Genomic DNA, 16433 nt, shown 5'->3' on the forward strand with positions numbered 1-16433 from the left:
AGATCTGATCACCCATTCGTAAAACAAAGATATCTCAATTTTCACGTTTTCCAAGATTTCCGGTTTCCTCCTCCAACTCCCCCACCGTCATCAGACCTGGTCAGGATTTGTAATAAGAGCATTGAAGCACACGATCCTTCTAAATAAAAAGTTTCATCAAGATCTGGTCACCCGTTCGTAAGTTACAAATACCTCATTTATCTAATTTTTCCGAATTAACCCCACCCCTCCCAACTCCCGCAAAGAGCGCGGATCCGGTCTGGTCATGTCAGTCCCGTATCTTAGACTTGTGTGTATTCTCCCCACCAGCTTTCATCCCGATCTCTCCACTCTAAGCGTTTTCCAAGATTTCCGGTTCCCCTCCTGAACTCCCCCCAATGACACTGGATCCGGTCGGGATTTAATACAAGCACCCAAATTACGAGGTCTTTCTAAATAGGAAATTTCATTAACATCTTATTCATTTCATCAAATTTCATTAACAACTCCTTCGTAAGTAGAAAATACCATTTTTTTCTAGTTTTTCAGAATTAACCCTCTCCCCAACTCTCCCAGAAACCGGATCCGTTCCAGCTATGTCAATTACGTATCTAGGATTTATGCTTATCTTCCCACCAAGTTTTATCCCGATCCCTCCACTCTAAGCGTTTTCCAAGATTTTAGGTTTCCCCTCCAATTCCCCCCCCCCCAATGTCATCGGAACCGGTTGGGATTTGAAGTAATAGCTCTGAGATAAGATATCCTTCTAAATGTCAAATTTCATTAAGATCTGATTACCCGTTCGTAAGTTAAAAATACCTCATTTTTTCTAATTTTTCCGAAATAGCCGTTATACTGTATTTCTTAGTATGGGACGTGATCGTCACTTACTAGGTTGGTAGCTACCGCTGCAACACGGATCTTTTACTAGGTTGTTACCTCCCGCTGCAACCAGGATATTACAAAGAACAATTAATTTGAATAACAAGAGACGAATTTCACAGCCGTCAATGCTAAGGCTATAGCAATTAATCAGTATTTCAATTACTATGAGCTACCGTTCGTTCTTTATTATAAGGTATAACATAAACTATTTTTATGATGGGTTTTGTTGAAAGCCTGCGTGGCGCAGTGAATAGGATGACGAAATTTTGCTCTGAAGGTCCCTCAATTCTTACCGCCGGCAATTTTTACACTTTCGTCAATTTAAAGTCTAAACAAAACTTCTGTTAATGACTACTACATGAGCTCCTCATGATTAACATCATTATGATGAACTGTGTCGATCCTTTATGTAAAGAAACCATAACTATTTTGGCAATTTACATTCTAATTTAGCAATCAATGAAACAAAATTATTTAGATTTAAAATTTACAGGAATCCCTCTAGTTTCAATTTACCAATCAGATTTTTTTTTTTTAACTCTAAGGGATTTGTCTACAAGTTATATAAATATATCTTCATGCTTTTAATTAAGTTAAAATACTATTTTGATCTTCATGTGCAAGATGAATTAATAGCATTAGCTATTACAGTGTTGTACTTTTACACTAACATATGCTACTACGGTGTTATAGAAAAATACAGGTTCTCGTAAAAAAATGATTAGATTTAAAAAAGATTTATTGCAAAAAGCACTAGATGTGACAATTTTCTTTGAAATGAGCTATTAAACAGCTATCTACGATGTTCCAGTGCCCCATTATCTGAGGAAAAGATTCCTAATGTTAACAAAATAAGCTACTAGTGTTATAGAAAAAAGTAGTATTTTGTAAAAATTGATTATACTTTAGAAATATTTTTTAACAAGATATGGCACAAGATACGACAACTTAAATTAAAATGAGCCATTAAACAGATCTCTATAATGTACTAGTGCAAAGCTAGCCACAAAAAAAAAAAAAAATTAAAAGATGCAGTGTATGCAGAATATCGTGGTTGCAGTCACTTCTCTTGATTTTCAAACCAATATATTTTCTTTGCTATTCAAGCCATGAGATAGTTAGTTTCCTATATATGAATATTGGACGAGGCAGTTCTAATAGTGTACTACTTTTTTGATCAGGCTCTATTTTATGAATTATGGGCTATTTTGTTTTTTACTATGGGACGTGATCGTCTCTTACTAGGTTGATACCTCTACAACCCGGATTGAAAGACAAAGATTTGATTCACTGAATCATATTTTCTTCGTATTTTTCATGTCTTGTGGCGGCGCAGTGGGTTTGACCTTAGCTTGGCAATACGAAACTCGAGGATTAAACCGGCTGCTGTAACACATAAGACCGACGCGGGGACCTCAGTAGTCAAGATGCGTTGTTAATCCGATTACTTAATTTACTACGTAAATCTTATATTAGTTCTTATAGTATTCGAAGGTTCGCACTGTTATCGAACAAGATAACTATAAAACCACAGTTGGTGCTTTCTTTATTGGCTATTCACAAAAATTTAAAACTACGGTTTCTGTGTTTGCTACGTTATATTTATAAGTTGATCATTAGTTTCGTGTCGAGAGTTGTGTTTAGAGCATATATTTGGTGAAAACCGAAAAAGCGGGAAGATATTTGCTTTGTCGGTTTTGGTGAATATTTACCACAAAGGCGAAAAATACAGGATGTCATACGACAGCGTTGTAGAGACTAGCAAATTGAAAACGTTTATAACAATGCTTCACGGAGACAACTGAAACATGGACACAGATATTTGACGAGAAAAATGAGCCATCGGGAAACTTGTGAATTTAGTACCGATAGAGAGGCCAATGAATGAGATACAGTTAACTGTCTTAATAGCGAATATACCAAGGGAAATATTACGAGAAATCGTCACAGAAATTAAGAAGAATATCCTCTGATTTTTCAGACTTGAATTTGAGCCCAAGATTAATAGAGAAATACGCTCAACAAAATCAGGATAGGAACAAAACAATTTGTTGCTTCCATGAAGAATGCTAGATGCAGGGCCATTTCCCTGTTCGACCAGAAGATAATCCTTAGACAGGATAAGAGAAGTGACAGCCCCTCGTCTGACTCTTTTGAGAAGAAAAATTTGTCTTTTATTTGCAAGAGGAGGACAACTGTTGGATTGAGGAATCAAGATGCAGATATTAAGAGTCGGGTACATTAGCGGTCTAACGATTGCAGGATTGATTCCACTTTTGATAGCTTGGAGCAACATGGTGGCGAGAATAAGGGGATCAAAAGAACTCTTTACGTCGTGTCCTTTCAAACCAATTGAGAACTTGAAACATTTGCATCAATAAATACACTTGCAAAAAGAGAAAACGCGGAACAACAAAGAAAACGAAGTAATTCACAACCACTGACAAAAGTAGAGAAGTTGAGATATTTCTGCGAAGACTTCCCCCCAGTCGTCCTTAATGCAAAAACATGAATAAAGAAGTAAATAAAAGTCCACGGAACAAAATACAAAGACAAACCTTAAAAATAAAAATTAAAAGACGGCTTAGCGAAAATTCAGCGATCATAACCGAGTGGTTGCTACGCTGGACATACAATCCTATGTCCTTTGGTATGGGTTCTACAATACTGTTATCGCTGATTGCTTGTTTTAAGATCGGAGTACTCTGTAAGATGCTATAAGCTCAGCCAGATTTGCCCCAGCTCCAAATTGGCGTCTAATAGTACTTAGTTTAGTTTAACAGGACTAATTTTTGTCTAATTTTCCATTCTACCTTAATGTTACGGTTACTATGAGCTGGAGTTCGATCTTTATTATCATAAGCGACCCCACCACAAATTACCATTTAAACTGTTAAGGTGACATGACCTAAAACCCTTTCATATAGTGATAGTATAACAAAATGATATTATCTTGTATACAAAGATTTTGTCAAAAATGTTTATTCCAAATATTGCGTTTTGATAATTAGAAAGACACGTAGATGTGTCGATTTCTTTTGAAATGAATAGTTAATCGGCTCTCTCTGATGTTCCAGTTCCCCACTAGAAGTGGAAGAAAAGAGAGGACAAACCGGAGCTTCCGATGTAAAAAGCGATTTTCCCCGTTGTTCAAGCTAGGACTGTAAGTTACACGAATAGAGTTTTTGGTCATGATGATTCCAATGGTGTTATTTCGATTCGATATGTCTTCAAAAATACTGATTTTGCATTACTATGGACCACGTTTCGTTCCTTACTAGATTGCAGCTACCGCTGCAACCATTTTTTTTTTCATAAAATATTATGAAATGGTAAATAATAAAATATTATTACCATTTCCAAAATGGAAATGGTAATGTTCCATTTTGTTTTCATAAATAGAGGACAAAATCGTGCCAGTCGTATCCAAACACATTATAACTTTAAACATGATAATACATCTTAACAATAACAGTAACTACAGTTCACCGGTTATGGGACTCCTCTGGAAAATGAGGATCGATGCCCAAGTCGCTCTGTAGTGACGATTGCAGTCTTGAGAAGTGTGCCTTGAGCTTCACTTCTCTCTTTATCTCCAAGTTTGGAGTATAGCATTGTCTGTCTAGGGTTACATTTGAGCAGTTTTTTAACTTAATTGTGTAATGGAGTGTTGAAAATATATCAAAACTCCCAGAAAGATTTAGCTGCTTTACAGTTCAGCAGTTACCCCCAAAACTTCAGAATCATATAATATATGCGGTAATGATGAAGATATTGAAGAAAAATATTATCTAGTAATGTTTTATCCCACCTTTTCAACTATAGCTTTCACCATATGAGGCGAATTTCGTACCAACTACCTGGTACACATTTCAGCATAAGAGGCGTGAAGACTGTGTCTACTGCTTCAAATACCTCGCGATTTTATGAAGAGATAAAAAAGGACTTTAAAACACATTTTAATTTACTAAATTAATTAAAATTTCTTTTTACGGGGACATTAAAAGGAGTTAAGTTAATAAGAAGAGCTAATAATTTTATCATTTTTGCAATTGGTTTAGATGAGCAATGATGCAACGAGATTTCCCAAATTACTCCACAAACTGTCGTTTTTACGTCATAGAATAAAAGTAGAATAAGTGACTGCGATTTTGTCTTTATATCTTTTTTTGGCAATAAGTGAGGATGTAGTTTTAAAATGACTAGCGTAAACGTTATATTCAAAGACACTATTGGGCTGTAGCAGAAACGACAAAACAAAAGCAAACAAAATTTAAAAACTCAAACAATTTTATCAATATACAAAATATACAGGGGAAAATGAAATTTAATATAGATACATTACAAGGTTATACAACCTAAACTAAAAGGGGGAGGGGTTGAATCGCATTGAGAGATTTTATGCGTCAAAAGAAGCAATCTTAGGCCACAGATCTGATTCCCAGATCTTACTATTCTACTAAGCACTTATGGGGGAAGTTCTCCAATCATTTCCTTCTTTTGCACAAGTTTGGTGAAAATAACAGAAATGAAAAATATCTTAGGCCGAATTCCTTTTGTTGAGTGGCAGCAAACAATTTATTTATTATTGTTTTTTAATTACTAAGCAAAAGCTTTGATTAAAGCCAGTGCAATTTTTTCACCTGCAGTATCCGTATACACTTAAAGCAATTTAAATTTTTCAGAGAAAAACTTAAAAAATATAGGATTTCATCGGAGTAAAAAAAAAAAAAAAAGAAGCTAAAGACACGAAGTGGGGTTAGTCAAACAACATAAAATTGAACTGATCAGACCTCGATAATTAATAAAGGCTCTTCATCCTCACTTGAGCAGTCCTGCTAAAAAGAAAGAATAAACATGCAGCCAAAAAAAGACATCAATACAAACATTATGTAAGACAGAACTTCCTCACAAAACAAAAAGCAAAACGTTCCTATGTTACTAATCCTAATATATTTGATGAATCCCGAATTTATTGAGAAACAAGTTAGAAAGGAGAAGCCAAACTCTAATCTTTATGAACGAGATGGCTAAGCCCATTGAGTGAGTCCATTAAGAAGCAGAAGCATCAGTACAAAAAAAATGCCCTCTATAGCATTCCTATGCCATAGCCCACAAAGGAGTCTGAAAAGTCTGGACGTCCTAAATTGAACTGGAATGAGAATATATTGAATAGCTTAAAGTCTAAAGGGGTTTATCAGGAGCTAACGAAAGCAGATTTAAACCAGATAGCGTGGAGCAAGAATCTTTACTTATAGCTAAACTTCCAGAGAACACAAAAATTGTCCACCAAGCAGATTATGCCAATTCGCAAGATGAAAAAATTTGCAAGATGAAGTTCTATGGTCATTTCCCTCTACATTAAAAATCTAAAAACTTAAGTTGCCTAGAACTTAGACAGAAAAATTCTTAACCTTTATTTTTGGCTTATTCAATGCTTTTAGCTTATCTCTTCCATATTCTGCACCGTCAGTGTGTACTCAGTATTACCCGAGAAGCATGTACCCCTGTATGGCAACCTCGCTAAGAATACTTTTTTCTTTGTCACTTGTTCTACCAACTTATGTTGTTTTTTCAAGTTAAAAACCCATTACTTATCTAAGAATTATAGATAGATGCCACATTTCATTAAAAGGTGTTTTCTTTTCCCGCTAAACCGAACCAGATCTGGACATATGTTAGCAGGACTGAGTTTAAGCAAAACCTAACCAAACTTTGACACGTGTTTGCCGAATTTAAATATTATCGATAGTCTTACTTTTATATAGAACAATAGGATGCATCAAAGACTTAAATATTAACCTATACCCAGCACGGAAGCTCAAAATTAAGTTTAAAATTAAAATTAACCTTGTTTTCAGTATCTTAAGGTGTTAAACGATTTGCGCAGTTAATATAAGCATTATGCAGTCGTTATGTTTCGCCCAATTAATGCCATTGTTCAAAAAATTTACCCAACCAGGTTTAAGATCCAAATGACTTAATTTGTTTTTAAATATTTCACCCAAAATTATGCAAATTCAGTTTCAAGTTGAAATCAGCCCACAGGGAATTTTATTCCAACAAACTTTAAGTTTTTACGCACGGGGCGAAATTCAAAATCGGCAACAAATTCATGTTATATGTGCATTTAGCTTAGGGCGGAAATTGCCTTGACGCTGCAACGAATTTGTAGTAATAGTTGTAGTAGCGTATTTTACCCCTATTAATTAAAAAAAATTCCACAAAACAGGTTTTTTGAAGAAAAGTAAAGAGCTCCATTAAGTCAAGAATGAACAAAAATAAAGTCAAATAATCTTCCAAGCGTAAAACTACCGCAAATCATTGACAATAAACAAATGAAACTCAAAACGAACAGAAATTACAATAAATAGCCAAGTCAAACTTAAAAGGAGCAAGAATTAACAGGAGTAGGGCTGATAACCCCCATGCAGTCTCAAAACCAGAACATAATTTGCTTTTTGCTGAAAAACAAAACAACAAAACAAATGACCGTATATTGTCAGTTTAATTGACATATACTGATATTTATTCCTTGAAAGTTTTGATAATTTTCTATTTATGAAAGTACGAAAAGTGAGAACATTTCAAACATATTTTGTTTTCAGGAAAGCACAAAATGTATATATATATATATATATATATATATATATATATATATATATATATATATATATATATATATATATATATATATATATATATATATAAACCTTATATGCCCCCAGGGCATAACTTACAACTCTTGCCATGAGGCATCTGGGGGGGGGGGGGGTTGTCATCCTCAAAGATAGAATTTCTGGACCTTTCAATTACGTTGAGCAAAGTGGCTATCTCAAAATTGGGGAAATGGTGGGCACTGGAGGGGGTTAGTTGCCCTCAAATACCTTTCGACTATTAAAACGTGGGCACTAGCCCGTTCAATTTCCAATTAAATGAGCTCTTTTCGAAGTTGGTACGGTAACAAATGGCTATCTAAAAATTTTAGTTAGATGTATTTGGGGAAATGGTAGTCGTTAGAGGGGGTTAGTTGCCCTTCAATCACTTTCGACTATTAAAAAGGGCACTAGCCCTTTCAATTTCCATTCGAATGAGCTCTTTTCGAAGTTTCTACGACAACAAATGGCCATTTCAAAATTTCTATCAGATGCATTTCCAATCGAATGAGCTCTTTTCAAAGTTTCTACGACAACAGATGACCATTTCAAAATTTCTATCAGATGCATTTCGAGAAAACACGAAGCGTGGAGGGGTATCCATCCTCTGACAACCCTGAATTTAAAGAAAGGGAGCTAGAACTTCTGATTACCAATCCAATGAGCCCCCGCCGAGGTTTATACGATCACCCTTTCTATATATGCCTTATATGCCCCAGGCCATAACTTACAACCCTTGCCTTGAAGGCTCTGGGAGGGTTTCATCCTCAAAGACATAATTTCCAGACCTTCCATTTACGTAGAACAAAATAGCTATATCAAAACTTTGATTGGATGCATTTGGGAAAATGGTAGGCTTAAGAGGGAGGTTAGTTGCCCTCCAATCATTTTCGACTATTAAAAAGGGCACTAGCCCTTTCAATTTCCAATCGAATAATCCCTTTTCAAAGTTTCTACGACTACGACAGCTTCGATACGAAGTGCACTGGTCTAAAAGAAAAAAAAAACAAAAAAACAAATAACAATAAATAAATAAATAACACATTGTGCCCATATCGCTCTTTACTTAAGCAGGGCTATTGCGCTGCCTAAGATTAAATATATAACAAATTGTCGGAGATATAAAAATTATAAATAAAAATTGTCGGAAACGTATAAAATTATTCGGGTCATCATTTTATTTGAAGGTTATATGAAAAAGTTGCTATCATAGTTCTATTCTATTTTTCTGACATCAAGTTTTCATAACTACTTAATTTTTCATTATAGCAAATATGACGTTGGTTTTACTGTCACACCCGAACCTACTTTAGCTGTTTTTATGGTTTTTCAAAAACAAATCATTGCGACAAAGTGGTCAGTAATTTATTACGGTTGTTTAAAATTCTGATTAACGGATATCATTCAAAGCTTTTCTGGGACATATATTCTACAAAAAAGAAGAAACAAACAGAAGAATTAGGCAATGTAAGACAATGCCTGATAAGACGCCAAATAAATAGACAAGCAGGAGAGTCAGTTAAATGGAAGCTGTTGCATAAAAAATTCACATCAATAGAATCTGACGAACACCTTACAATAGTAAATTTCAACCCAATAAAAAAGAGTAATCAAAGACTTTGACCACATGACGTCAGGACGACAAGGCATATCTGATTTTTCTTTAGTTCCTTGGGAGACTTAACACAGAAGCAACGAACAGTCACAGCTGGAGAGTACTATTCATTTGTTACTTCAATAGAATGTTTTATTTAATATAACTTCAAAATACAAATACACCATGTGGCCTTCGCCAAGAGGATGCGCAAAAACCTTTTCTTGCGTTTAAGAATCTCAGTAAATTAAAACTCAACCTCCGTAAAAGGCTCATGCATGTCTACATAATTCAAGAGCCCAACCAAAAATCCCATAAGCAATTTTCAAACACATACACTTTTCTCAGATCTTATGTCTTGATCAAAGGGTTAAATCACGGAGGCTTCCTCGTTAGCTATTTAACCCAAAAAGAACTTCAAAATTACCGGGAAAAAGGCATCGATTTAAAAAACGGATTAGACTCAAGTTAAACAAATAATTAAGCCAGTGTAGCACAGCGGTATGTGCATCCGACTACTAAACAAATAATTCGTCCTGTGGTGGCGCAGTGGATTTGACCTTAGCATGGTAATACGGGACCCAGAGATCGAATCATGCTGCAGTGCACGGCCGACGCAGGGACCTTAGTAGTCAAGAAGTGTCGTTAATCTGATACAATAAACAAATAATTCATTAAAATATAGAGGGAAATATTACTTAAAAATGCAGATAACAACCAAAGAAGGAACAATATTCAGTTTTATTAATATAATTGTATACCTCTCAAAACGGGTTTCTAACAATGCAGTCTGAATAAGCTGGAGCGCACCAACTCTTATGAGCAATACTTTCAAGAGTAATAAAAACAAAGCTTTACTTTAGTTCAAATAAACACAAATTTTGATTACAAATTGTATTAGTGAACTATTTTAGTTCGGCGAAATTCGAGTTGCTGACGTCAGAAGTAGAATGATTTGATTTTGATTTGGCTTTATCTGCCTGTCAATTCAAAGTTTCACTGCTATACATGGCTCCAAAACGTCAATCTCGTTTAGAAGATGCGAATTCATTGGCCTCGGCGAGAGAATAAAAACAAATTTGTATGAAGAAATAATATGAATTCATAAGTCAATTAAGAGGAACCTACAAAATGTCGAGTGGCTATACATTTATATTTTAACAGAAGAAATTATTTATTCTATGTGGGCAAATTTATTACAGAACACTTTTTTTCTTCTTTAAAAATCATAAGCAGCTGCTACTTACAGAAGTACCAAAGAGCCTTAGAATCATCTAGACTCCGTCATATTTCCAACGACATTAAAATATTTTTGATTTTAGAAATATCATGCTTTTTCTTGTTCAACCACGCTTTCTTTTAAATATTTAAGAAGCTTTGGAAGACACTTACCCTATTAGTAGTGGGATGCCTTTCTCTGTTACTTGGTGATACTATAACTTCTTGTCCAGTGGCCAAGGATCCAATAGGAGTGGACTAAGAAAAACATGAAAATTATTATTAATAAAAGAAAAAGGAAAAACAATTAACACATAAACAGTAATTTTAAAAGCAGGAAGACAACTGTAAATGAAGGATCAATCCAAGTATCTTTCCCTTAGATCCATCAAGCAATCCCTTTATATTATTGTATACATAGGAGAAATAAGTTGTACGAAAATATACTTAAGAAGTATGAAGCATACTGCCTTGGAAAACCCTTTAAATAGAAACGTTCAATTTAATAATCCAATGTTAAGATTTTCCCTGTCATCTCTCACGAAAACAAGTAGGAAAGGCAGAGGACATAAAATGTCAAGTCTGAAGCAAGAGAAAAGCACTATGAATGAAGAAATCAAACCTAAAAAAATAGCCATGAAAAATACAACATAGCAAAAAAGAACGACTATAAATAATTAAGAAATAAAAACCAGGGCGTGGTGTTTATCCAGTGAACAAAACGAAAAGATTAAGCACACATTTCGATGAAGGCATCCGCAAAGCCGCCCTTAGTACAAAATTTCTCTGAAGTTACCCGAAGAGAAAGAACAATAAGACTGATGAAAAAATGAGCCATGAACGAAAGGTCACTAAACAAGAGCTAAGAGCTCATATGGCATTTGTGACGAGGCATGAAGAGCTAAGAGCCAAAAGATCATATGGTATGAGCTCTAACAAAATTCTATGAATCAATAGATTGATTTAAAAAGAAAATAAGAGGCTTAATGCCGGTCAGGATTTAAAATAAGAGCTCTGAGTCACGATGTCCTTCTAAATATCAAACTTCTTTAAGATCCGATCACCCACTCGTATGTTATAAATACCTATTTTTTTCTAATTTTTTCCTCTCCCTTTAGCCCCCCAGATGGTCGAATCTGGGAAAACGACTTTATCAAGTCAATTTGTGCAGCTCCCTGACACGCCTACACATTTTCATCGTCCTAGCACGTCCAGAAGCACCAAACTCGCCAAATCACTGAACCCCTCCCCCCAACTCTCCCAAAGAGAGCGACTCCAGTATGGTTCCGTCAATCACGTATCACGGACATTTGCTTATTCTATCCACCAAGCTTCATCCTGATTCCTAAACTCCAAGCGTTTTCCAAGATTTCCCCCTCCAACTCCCCCCAATGTCAAAAGATCTGGTCGGGATTTGAAAAAAGAGCTCTGAGACATGAATTCTTTCTAAATATCAAATTTCATTAAGATCCGATCACTTATTCGTAAGATAAAACTACCCCAATTTTCACGTTTTCCAAGAATTCCGGTTTCCTCCTCCAATCCCCCCAATGTCACAGGATCTGGTCGGAATTTAAAATTAGAGCTTTAGAGCACAAGATCCTTCAATATCAAATTTCATTAAGATCTGGTCACCTTTTCGTAAGTTACAAATACCTCAATTTTCAAAATTACCCCCCCCCCCAAACTCCACCAAAGAGAGCAGATCCGGTCCGGTTAAGTCAGTCACGTATCTTAGACAGGTTTTTATTCTTCCCATCCAGTTTCATCCTGATCTCACCGCTTTAAGTATTTTCTAAGATATCTGGTTCCCCCACAACTGCCCCCCCCCCAATTACGCTGGATCCGGTTGAGATTTAAAATAAGAGATCTGAGTTACGAGGTCCTTCTAAATATGAAGTTTTATGAAGATCCGATCACTCCCTCGTAAGTTAAAAATACGTAATTTTTTCTAATTTTTCAGAATTAACCCCCCCCCCTCCTCAATAGATCGGATCCGTTCCAATTATGTAAATCACGTATCTAAGACTTCTGCTTATTTTTGCCACCAAGTTTCATCCCGATCCCTCCAATCTAAGCGTTTTCCATCATTTTAGGTTCCCCCACCCCAAACTCCCCCAAATGTCACCAGATCCGGTCGGGACTTAAAATAAGAGCTTTGAGACATGATATCCTTCTAAATATCAAGTTTCATTGAGATCCGATCACCCGTTCGTAAGGTAAAAATACCTCATTTTTACTAATTTTTCAGAATTAACCCCCCCCCCAACTACCCCAAAAGAGAGCGCATCCGTTCCGGTTATGTCAATCATGTATCTAGGACTTGTGCTTATTTTTCCCACCAAGTTTCATCCCGATCCCTCCACTCTAAGTGTTTTCCAAGTTTTAGGTTTCCCCTCCCAACTCCCCCCCCCCCAATATCACCAGATCCGGTCGGGATTTAAAATAACAGCTCTGAGACACGATATCTTTCCAAACATCAAATTTCATTAAGATCTGATCAACCGTTCGTAAGTTAAAAATACCTCAATTTTTCTATTTTTTCCGAATTAACGGGCCCCCCACTCGCCCCCAGATGGTCAAATCGGGAAAACGACTATTTCTAATTTAATCTGGTCCGGTCCCTGATACGCCTGCAAAATTTCAACGTCCTAGCTTACCTGGAAGTGCCTAAAGTAGCAAAACCGGGACCGACAGAATTTGCGATCGCTGTATGTCAGTTGGTTAATATCAAGTGCCATAAAAATGGAGAGGACATGATTTCTTTCCTGGCGATTGATGCAGCCTGTCTACTGTAATGATGTGCATTGAGACGAACTGATCAGTATTTGAAAAGAGAAGGAACATGAGTTTGAATCCCTTTACTGTCATAAAAAGGGTTTTTAAAATATCCCCAGTATTTCTGTTTAAAGCCAGGTTTTTCTATAAATACGTCGCCTTAAACACAGATACTGGGCAATATTTTTGTGAATCCTATTTACGATCATTCAATACCGAGGGAATCAACGCACATTCCTTCTTTTTTCACACAAGAAAGAATTCCAGTGAAAAAATTCATATCCAGTTTATTTTATTTTTTTTAATGATCTTTCATTAATTAAACTTTCATTAAATGATCTTTCATTAATGAGCTTGTTGTTTCATCAGATGTTTTTTTTTCCATTTTACAATGAGAACAGCTTAGAGGAGGTCTTTGCCGAAATATCTGCTTTATATCACTTCGTTTCATTTACTGACCGCAAATCATTCTCGTTTGGTTCTTTGTTTCTTAATAATTTTCTTCGTTCTTCGTTGTTTTCTCGTACTTCATGTGTAACCAGTGAGCTATTAGAGAGTACTTAGAATGGAAAATGAAGCCAATCTTATACCAGACACAGTTTACTAATTATAACACATACAGATTACAACAGTTTAGGATAGTGGTGCTGCCACAGCAATACAATAAAATATAGCAAAAAGCAAAATAAAAACAAAACAAAATCCATAAAGATTTATTTTGTATAGGAGAGTAAAACACTGTTTTAGTGTTATTTTAATTGAATTCATAATTGTTTCAAACAGTTTGAACATTACATTTTATCGACGTCGTCACAACTTATTGAAATCGACTAAATTATTAGTATAAATATATTTCTAAATGTTACCCTAAAAAAGAAACTACAAATAGCTGGATGATAGGGGGAAGGGGTGAAATAAAAAATATCAAAGAAACAAGCTATTGGATGAAACACTAAACAATTCTAGGGTATTCACAGCACTCGTTTCAAACCTTTCCAGATCTCGCAACATTAGATGGTGGTGCATTACGAAGCAGACGTAACTCCTTGAAGTTTGAAGGCTTTTTGAGAAAAAAAAGTCAATTTTATATCAGAAGACAAAAAAGATTTATATATTGGTGCACATAGAACGACCTATAGTGGAAGGGGGCCAAGAAGATTTTTCCTAGGCTTTTTGATGCTTCAAAAGTACATCTTGAGGGACAGATTTAACATCTTTTCACGAGGGTTCTTCGAACGAAAGGAAATGTTTCGGAATAAAGGATAGAAGAAGAATTCTGTCTTGAATTTGGAGTCCAAAGCAGAATTTCTCAAATTTTTAGCAACTCCAGTCCCAGGCTGGATTGTTCAATATAGTCCATACCATCTTCGCAGTATGTCAAATCAGTAGCCCATCGTAGAATACAGCCGCCCTGGTCGAACAGAGTAGCGCGAAGCTGCACCGGTTTCTTGGCGGTCTTTACCTGGATGATTGCCACTCTTTGAGCACCTCGAGATAGGCAGGTTTGAACCGTTATTCCTAGACTTTCTTGAAACGAGTGGACATATAACCGGCATGCACATAACTAGTACGAATATTTAACTTGATGTAAAATTCTGTTTCAAATGTGGGCTAAATCTTCAGTGGTAGATTTATTTGTATTACAGTAAAACTTTTGTCAAGCGAAAATTTAAGGGAAATGTATTCTGCTGAAGGGGCTTCTGTTTAATCAAAGTACGAGCAATATCAAACAGTAAGAGTTGATGCCACAATTAAAGATTTTTTTTTTATGAGTAAAGTTCCCAATACAATTACACGAATAAGTAGAAAAAAAAAAATGAAAAAAAATAATATAAATACAAAATACATTTTTTTGGGGATAAATTATATTTGTAGGAGAAATCTTGGCTGTTATAACAGCAGCCTACTACACGTGCAAGTCAAATAAGAAGAAAAATTACCTGCCCCCCCCCCCCCTGTTGCTGTATAATGAACAAATTTCCTTGCATAGAATTAGGATTGACGATATGATTTCAGTAATAAAAATAATTAGGTAATACCTTGAAGACATTGCATCATTCCAATATTTGGGCAACATTGCCACTAAAGGAAAATATTCTGTGGAAATGTTTTTCACGATTTAAGAGTGAAAAGGGACAGGGACTAATGAAGGTTTTCTTTTTCTTCTTGTTTGGATCAACATGGAGACGCTTTCGCATAATCGCATTATTGGAATTTAATTCCGAGCCCTGTAGCGTGCTGTTGCAGCCGAGTTCGAACTCTGGTTTCCATATTACCAAGCAGAGATCAAACCCATTGCGTCACTACAGGACTAATGAAGGTCTTACTGCACTGCTTTTCTATTTTCTGAGGGTTATCTATTTCTGAATACTCCCTTTACAAGTTGCTAAATAACCAAAATAGAGGTCTTCCAACAAACTTCGTTTTTTAAGACAGGATACATACTCAAGTTAAAAAAGAGCTAAGTCTTTTTAGATAAAGGTAAATAAAGCAAACACATTAAAACTGCACTTATATCTGGATTATTTTTCCTTAGTACTGTTAAGTTTATGCGTCAAAATTTGAATGTTTTGCTAATATGTTTGGCTCTGATGTCATTCATTGTTATATAACATTGATGATATTCGGATGCCAATAACAGGCTCAGCATGCTTTATACTCTTTTTTCGCGTCCAGGGTCCCAAAAATTGCCCCGAAGGTTTGTTAATCCTTACATTTTTTGAAAATACTATTAAGTAAATGTTTTAATTCATGTATGGTCGTTAATGTTCCACTTCAGTTCGGGTCTCTTTTTCACCTTTTCATGGTTTTAGGTAAATTTACATGTTTAACCTTTGTTAAACCATGTTTAACCATGTTAACGTCGTGATTGTTTTAACCTTTTTTAAATATAGTATGTATTTCCTAAACTCATTAGGATTACAATAGTTCTATAACTGTGTGCGTTCTCCATGTTAACTTTTTTGATTTCTTTCCTTTTTTGTCTCTTCGCTGCTTTATAGAGGAATTTATTGCGTATTTTAGCCATACAGCCGGCCTCGAGCTTAATGACTGATCATTTTCATATATTTTTTCTTCTGTGGTTTCCTATTTTGATTGAGTGATAAATTCTGTAATACCAACATTCTGTTTGTTTACTGGCAAATCGGGTATATTGACTTCGGCAGCACAGGGATTTGAACATCAAAAATCATTCTGATGTTCTGAAAAGGAAGGCTTGCCAGCCCCAAGGCTGACCATTGGAAGATATTTTTTGTCTCAGCAATGTTCCATTAATATCCAACATAGCGGTTACAGTAACGTTTCCTAAATATTTGAAAAAA

The 16433-nt window shown here is 35.5% G+C and overlaps 2 protein-coding genes across 2 annotated transcripts in view; one reads left to right on the top strand and one right to left on the bottom strand.

The window, feature by feature from the left end:
* Nucleotides 1-16433, top strand: part of LOC136031259 (short-chain dehydrogenase/reductase family 42E member 1-like) — a 443764-nt gene that overhangs the window by 87163 nt on the left and 340168 nt on the right. The window lies entirely within an intron of this gene.
* The window catches only part of LOC136031251 (casein kinase I-like), a gene marked incomplete in the record, with an annotated part of 117357 nt that overhangs the window by 21649 nt on the left and 79275 nt on the right, over nucleotides 1-16433 (bottom strand). The window contains 2 exon segments of the mRNA XM_065710665.1: nucleotides 5658-5702; nucleotides 10507-10590. Coding sequence (XP_065566737.1) covers nucleotides 5658-5702; nucleotides 10507-10590 — 129 coding nt within the window.

Source organism: Artemia franciscana, chromosome 9, assembly GCF_032884065.1.
Source record: "Artemia franciscana chromosome 9, ASM3288406v1, whole genome shotgun sequence".
NCBI classification, from domain to species: domain Eukaryota; kingdom Metazoa; phylum Arthropoda; class Branchiopoda; order Anostraca; family Artemiidae; genus Artemia; species Artemia franciscana.